Source organism: Octopus bimaculoides, chromosome 5 (assembly GCF_001194135.2).
Source record: "Octopus bimaculoides isolate UCB-OBI-ISO-001 chromosome 5, ASM119413v2, whole genome shotgun sequence".
Classification (NCBI taxonomy): Eukaryota; Metazoa; Mollusca; class Cephalopoda; order Octopoda; family Octopodidae; genus Octopus; species Octopus bimaculoides.
This window is the reverse complement of record NC_068985.1, coordinates 33445226-33452253: the sequence shown is the minus strand read 5'-3', so window position 1 is coordinate 33452253 and position 7028 is coordinate 33445226. Positions and strand designations below refer to the sequence as shown.

The window sequence follows — 7028 nt, the reverse complement described above, 5'->3', positions numbered from 1 at the left end:
TATATATATACATATATATATATATACATATGTATATATATATATACATATATATATATATATATGTATATATATATATACATATATATATAGTGAAGTATATTTGCCATTTAAATGTGGCTGACCCCTAAGGGTGGATGTTACTGTTGCTTTTAGCCCCAGGAGAACATCTCCTCCAGCTGGCTTATCGACACATATCTGTGTCCTGTCTATTTTTGCCAAGGGAAGTTATCCTTCCCATCTTGATCTGCGATACGTACGGACCCGAGTTTCAGGGTTATTTCCCTTCTTCAGCGTACGATAATCGTATATAAATATATATACACACATTGATATATATACTGATATATATATATATATATATATATATATATATATATCATCATCATCATCATCATCATCATTTACCGTCTGCTTTCCATGCTGGCATGGGTTGGATGGTTTGACTGAGGACTGGCAAGCCAGATGGCTGCACCAGGCTCCACTCTCAACTGGCAGAGTTTCTACAGCTGGATGCCCTTCCTCATGCCAACCACTCTGAGAGTATAGTGGGTGCTTTCACGTGCCACTGGCACGAGGGCCATTCAGGCAGTACTGGCAACAGCCACACTGAAATGGTGTTTTTACATGCCACCTGCACAGGAGCCAGTCCAGCAGCACTGGCAACGACCTCACTCAAATGTTGTTTTTCACATGCCACTGGCACAAGTGCTAGTAATGCAACACTGGTATTGATCACGCTCGAATGGTGCATTTTATGTGCCACTGGCACAGGAGCCAGTCAGCGGCCCTGGCAACAATCATGCTCGGATGGTGCTCTTAGTGATCCACTAGCACGGATGCCAGTCATGCAGTGCTGTCATTGAATTTGATTTCAATTTCAATTGCCTCAACAGATCTTCACAAGCAGAGTTTAGTGTCCAATGAAGGAAAGGTATGCATAAGTGGGCTGGATACACCCATGGCAGAGGTTATGGTCTCACTCGGCTTGCCAGGTCTTCTCAAGCACAGCATATTTCCAAAGATCTCGGTCACTAGTCATTGCCTCTGTGAGGCCTAATGTTCAAAGGTTGAACTTCACCACCTCATCCCAGGTCTTTCTGGGTCTACCTCTTCCACAGTTTCCCTCAACTGCTAGGGTGTGACACTTTTTCACACAGCTATCCTCATCCATTCTCACCACATGATCGTACCAGCGCAGTCATCTCTCTTGCACACCACATCTGATGCTTCTTAGGTCCAACATCTCTCTCAAGGCACTTACACTCTGTCGAGTATGCACACTGGCATCCAGCGGAGCATACTGGCTTCATTCTTTGCAAGCTTACGCATGTTCTCAGCAGTCATGGCCCATGTTTCACTGCTATGTAGCATGGCTGTTCGTACACATGCATCATACTTTCTATCTTTTACTCTGAGCAAGAGGCCCTTTGTCACCAGCAGAGGTAAGAGCTCTCTGAACTTTGCCTAGGCTATACTTACTCTAGCAGCTAGACTTTCAGAGAACCCACTCCCATTACTGACTTGGTCACCTATGTAACGGAAGCTATCAACTACTTCTAGTTTTTCTCCCTGGAATGTGGCAGAAGTTGTTCTCTGCACATTTTCAGTGTTTATTGCTCCTGAGCATCTGCCACATACAAAAACTATCTTCCCATTTAGCCTTCCTTTGATATTGCTGCATCTCCCATGTGTCTATAGCTTACACTGGGTACATCTTATAGAGTTTCTACCTATGCTTTTTCTAGAGATCAAGCAGGGCCATCTACCTGAAGGGATTTGTGGTTTGTCTGCCATCCTACTTATTAGGACTTTGGTTTTGGCCAAGTTGACTGTAAGGACCTTTGATTGTAATCCTTGATTCCACACCTGAAACTTCTCTAGTTCTGATAGTGACTCAACAATTAGAGCAAGGTCATCAGCATAGAGGAGCTCCCAGGAGCATCCTGTCTTGAATTCTTCTGTTATTAACTGGAGGACTATGATAAATAGGAGGGGGAAGAGGACTGAACCTTTGTGGACTCCTACCTCTACCCGGAATTCTTCACTGTACTCTTTGACAAACATCACCTTACTGACAGTGTCCCTATACATGGCTTGCACAGCTCTCACTAACCATTCATCTATCCCTAGTTTCCTTATTGACCACCAGATAGGGATCAGGGGACCCTGTCAAAGGCTTTCTCCATGTCAACGAAAGCCAGGTACAGGGGTTTATCCTTGGCTAGGTATTTCTCCTGCAGCTGTCTTACCAGAAATATAGCATCAGGGATACTTTTCCCTGGCACGAACCCAAACTGCATCTCATCTAAACTGACTCTCTCCCTGATTAGTTGGGCTATGACCCTCTCTGTGACCTTCATTACTTGATCCAACAACTTGACACCTCTGTAATTATTTGTATCTAAAGCATCATCGTTACCTTTGTGTATATATACATATATTGATATGTGTATATCATCATCATCGTTTAATGTTCGCTTTCCATGCTGGCATGGGTTGGACGATTTGACTGAGGCCTGGCGAACCAGATGGCTGCACCAGGCTCCAATCTGATCTGGCAGAGTTTCTACAGCTGGATGCCCTTCCTAACACCAACCACTCCAAGATTGTAGTGGGTGCTTTTACGTGCCAGCGGCACGAGGGCCAGTCAGGCGATACTGGCAACGGCTACGCCCAAAATGGTGTTTTTTACGTGCCAGCTGTACAGGAGCCAGTCCAGCGGCACTTGTAATGACCTTGCTCGAATGGTTTTTCAAGTGCCACCAGCACAAGTGCCAGTAAGGTGACGCTGGTAACGATCACACTCAAATGGTGCTATTTACATGCCACTGGCACGGAAGCCAGACAGCTGCTCTGGCAATGATCATGCTTGGATGGTGCTCTTAGCGCTCCACTGGTACAGGTGCCATCACGATTTCATTTTCACTTGCCCCAACAGGTCTTCGCAAGCCAAGTTTAGTGTCCAATGAAGGAGACGACGTTGGCATGGGTGCCAGTCGTCGAATTTAGTTCGATTTCGATTTCCCTTGCTTCAACAGGTCTTCGCAAGCAGAGTTTAGTGTCCAATGAAGGAAATGTACGCATAAGTGACCCTAACACCTCATCAAGACTATTGTTTTATCGCTTTCCAGCTGCTAGCAATCTCTTGGACTCTAAAAGGTGATTAATCAGGAAGCTCCCCTACAGCAAGAAAGCTGTCCTGCTCTGTGGGGGGGGGGTGACTTACTGGTTAAGCTGTTGGACTCACAATCACAAGATCATGGTTTTGATTCCTGGACCAGGCAACACATTGTGCTCTTGAGCAAAACACTTCATTTCAAATTGGTCCAGTCCACTCAGCTGGCAAAAATGAGTAATCCTGTGACAGACCAGTGTCCTATCCATGTAGGGAATTTATACACTACAGATACCAGCCCTTGTGAGTCAGTATGACTCGAGAAGGTAACTGTTTTTTTACTGTTCTGCTCCTGCTCTGTTCTCTCACACTTTATCCCACTCTACTCCTCCTCTCCAACTATGAAGTTACATGGTGACTTTACAAGTGCTGGTGGCATGAATAAAATACCCAGGACACACTCTAAATCAGTTGGCATTGGGAAGGGCATTCAGCTGTAGGTACCATGCCAAAGAAAACACTGGAGCATAAAATAGTCCTTGGACCCATCAGATCCTGTCAAACCATCCAACCCATTCCAGTATGAAACAGGCATTAAATGACGATGATGATAAACAATAGTGTCTTTTATCTTTTACTTGTTTATCTTCTCCCTCTATATTTTTAAGATGTCGTGGGCCAACAGGTTTTTGGGATCTGACGATACGCCATAAAGCTAAACCCTTTATGGACGGGAAACCTAAGGTAATCCCATAAACCGGCCTTCCCCAGTTTTAATATATATGTATGTATATATATATATATATATATATATATATATATATATATATATATATATATACATACATACACACACACACACACACACGTCTATGTATGTATACATATAAGTACACATATCCAAAGATATATATACATAGATGTATATGTGTATACAAATATGTATACACACACATAGATACATACACAGATATACATATACAAATATACACATAGATATACAAACATTTATACCGATTTTGACAAGAAAACATAAATTCATAGATATATACATAAATGTAGATACACTGACACACATATACATCCCTAAAAGAGAGGGCGGGAAAGGAAGAGAAAGAGAGAAAGAGATCCGGGTGAGTCAAGGATTCGTCTCGAAGATAGTAATGCATAGCCCAGCTTCAACGAGCTCCTATACATCCATAGCAACAGATCAATTCTCGGGTAATAGGTCGAAAAAGGTGGGGTTCAAAGGTAAGTCGACACAGTTGAGCAATGAAGCCATGCAGAGGTTGTTAGACCTTTATCTAGCTACACGTTCGATTCTTGAACATACACAAAATACACCTAGACATTATTAGTTTAGCAATTTAATTTAACGGGAAATCAACATATCCAGTTAGTGCACGAACTTATTCGCTATCGTTCATATTAATGATTTACCGTCGGAATTAATATCTCTTTCTTGCATTGGTATGAAGCGAATGTTCTTTAGAGGGAGTGGGTGGAATGTAATGACTAGGATATAGTGATATGACTCCAACGAGGGATTGAACCGGAATCGTGGATGATGCTCGCCGGCAGCTTTCCTTCGGCGAATTGACTTCGTCTTTCCGGGTTCTATTACACAATTACGAGAAATGATTTACTAAAAATCTTAATAGAACTATGATACATATGAGCGCGTCGCATTGTGTGTGTGTGTGTGTGTTCACACATTAGACAGGCTAATTTTATAGGATTTCTGGTGTAAGATTGTATAAAAAGGAAACAAACATGACTTGAGAAGAAATGAAAGGGGACAGAAAAATAAGCAGATTATCTTCAATGTATTACAAATTGGAGGACCAGTTTGTAACACATAGTATATCATAATTTGTTCCCCCAGTTTGTAACCATATAGTAGCCGACGTCTATCAATTAACGTTACGGCAAATATACTCAGACACGTCTACACACACAAACATACGCATACAATAGTCAATTTAGCGTATCAGTCATCGACTATAAGCTACACCGTGACCGATGCTGAAAAACTCAGTCACCAGAGCATAAAGTTTCTCCGTGAAAAATAGGAAATTACATTTCACTGCATAACCCATACAAAACGACGTTCTTGTTTTGGATTTAAAAACAAATTATGGTGGTGATAATGATGATGATCTTGATTAGAGATGATGTTAAAGAAACAATATGTATTCGTATAGAAACAGTGACAGTATGACACACACATACAAACACACATATTCAAATATATATATAATATGTATGTATGAGTATGTTTATTAAAATCGAGAGGAGGGAAAGGTAGAAAATATGTAACAATTGCTTTTACATTTATTAATTTTCGTAGAATGACTGAGAGCAAAGATAAGAGAGTAGTTGGTAAGAAAGTTGACTATCTTGGATAGGAATAGATAGGATAAATCGGTTAATGGTGTGGCTTTTGATGAGAAAATAATATCGCAAGAACATAGATTTACCTGGTTCCTTGTCTTTTCTGTGAGTCATCAGCAGTATCCACGGTAGCCATTTAGTCCTCCTGTGTTTGGGTTTTAGAGTTTGTTGAAGAAGAATTATGAGAGAATATGACAGGGCAGATGTCTGAACTAAAGATCAGCTAAAGAGAGAGAGAGGGAGGGGCGGAAATGAAAGACTAAGATGGATAGATTGAGGGTGAGGCGCAGGCAGAGATAGACTGATAAATTAATTGAAAGCAAGGGAGTGACAGCTAATGCGCGTATCTATCAAGACGAGTTCCTGGTTCGCTCTCTCACTCACTAAACGTAGAATTGGTGTTTGTATCTGTGTGTGAGTATGCGTGGATGTCATTATACATACATACATACATACATATATATATATATATATATATATATATATATATATATATATATATACATATTTAATTCATCCTTTTCTACATTCAAGAATATGTGTATTGATTTCCTAGTCAGACAATTTTTCGAATGGAAGAGATTACGACATTCTGTGACATTCATGCCTTTCTCTCCTGTGTTATCCCCGTAAATTATATTGCTACAAGGGAGGATCGAAACAGGATCACAGTCGTTTAATGGATATATTTCTGATATAAATGCGTTTTGAATATCTTTTTAACTAAATATAACATGTAAAGAATTATATATGCGTGTATCTCTCTTTCTCTTTATATATATCTTTTACTTGTTTCAATCATTAGATTGCGGCTATGCTGGGGCACCGCCTTGAAATATTTTCAGTCGAATGATTGACCCCACTACTTATTTTTTTTAAATCTGGTACGTATTCTTTCGGTTTCTTTTGCCGAACCGTAAGATTTCGGGGACGTAAACACACCAACACCGGTTGGCAAGCGGTGGTGGAGGACAAACACGGGTACACACATATACTCGACGGGCTTTCACCAAATTCACTCACTAGGATTTGATCGGCCCAAAACTCTAATAAAAGACACTTGCCCACGGTTCCACACAGTGGGACTGAACCCGGAACTATGTGGTTGGGAAACAAGCCACGTCGGTGCTGTGTGTGTGTTAAAATGGGGAAGGCCGGTTTATGGGATTACCTTAGGTTTCCGTCCATAAAGGGTTTGGCTTCATGGCATATCGTCAGATCCCAAGAACCTGTTGACCCATGACCAGTCCTGAAAACTCCTCACAGCCATGGCTTTGTTATCTCATTTTGTCTCATATATATAAATATTCTTTTATCCTTTTACTTCTTTCAGTCATTTGACTGCAACCATGCTGGAGCACTGCCTTTAGTCAAACAATTCGACCCTAGGACTTATTCTATCGGTCTCTTTTGCTGAACCGCTAAGTTACAGGGATGTAAACACACCAACATCGGTTGTCAAGTGATGGTGTGGGGACAAACACAGACACACAAACATATACATATATATATATAT

At 41.0% G+C, this 7028-nt stretch overlaps 1 protein-coding gene across 2 annotated transcripts in view; it reads right to left on the bottom strand.

Moving 5' to 3' along the window:
- The window catches only part of LOC106869179 (beta-arrestin-1), a 275729-nt gene that overhangs the window by 262044 nt on the left and 6657 nt on the right, over positions 1–7028 (bottom strand). Inside the window, exon 1 of one of the 2 annotated variants that reach the window (XM_052968278.1) lies at positions 5599–5863. The exons of the other annotated variant lie outside the window; for it this stretch is intronic. Within the exon in view, the coding sequence (XP_052824238.1) occupies positions 5599–5648 (50 nt within the window). The 5' untranslated portion in view covers positions 5649–5863. Of the gene's footprint in view, positions 1–5598; positions 5864–7028 lie in introns of those variants that run through there. 2 annotated transcript variants of the gene reach the window in all.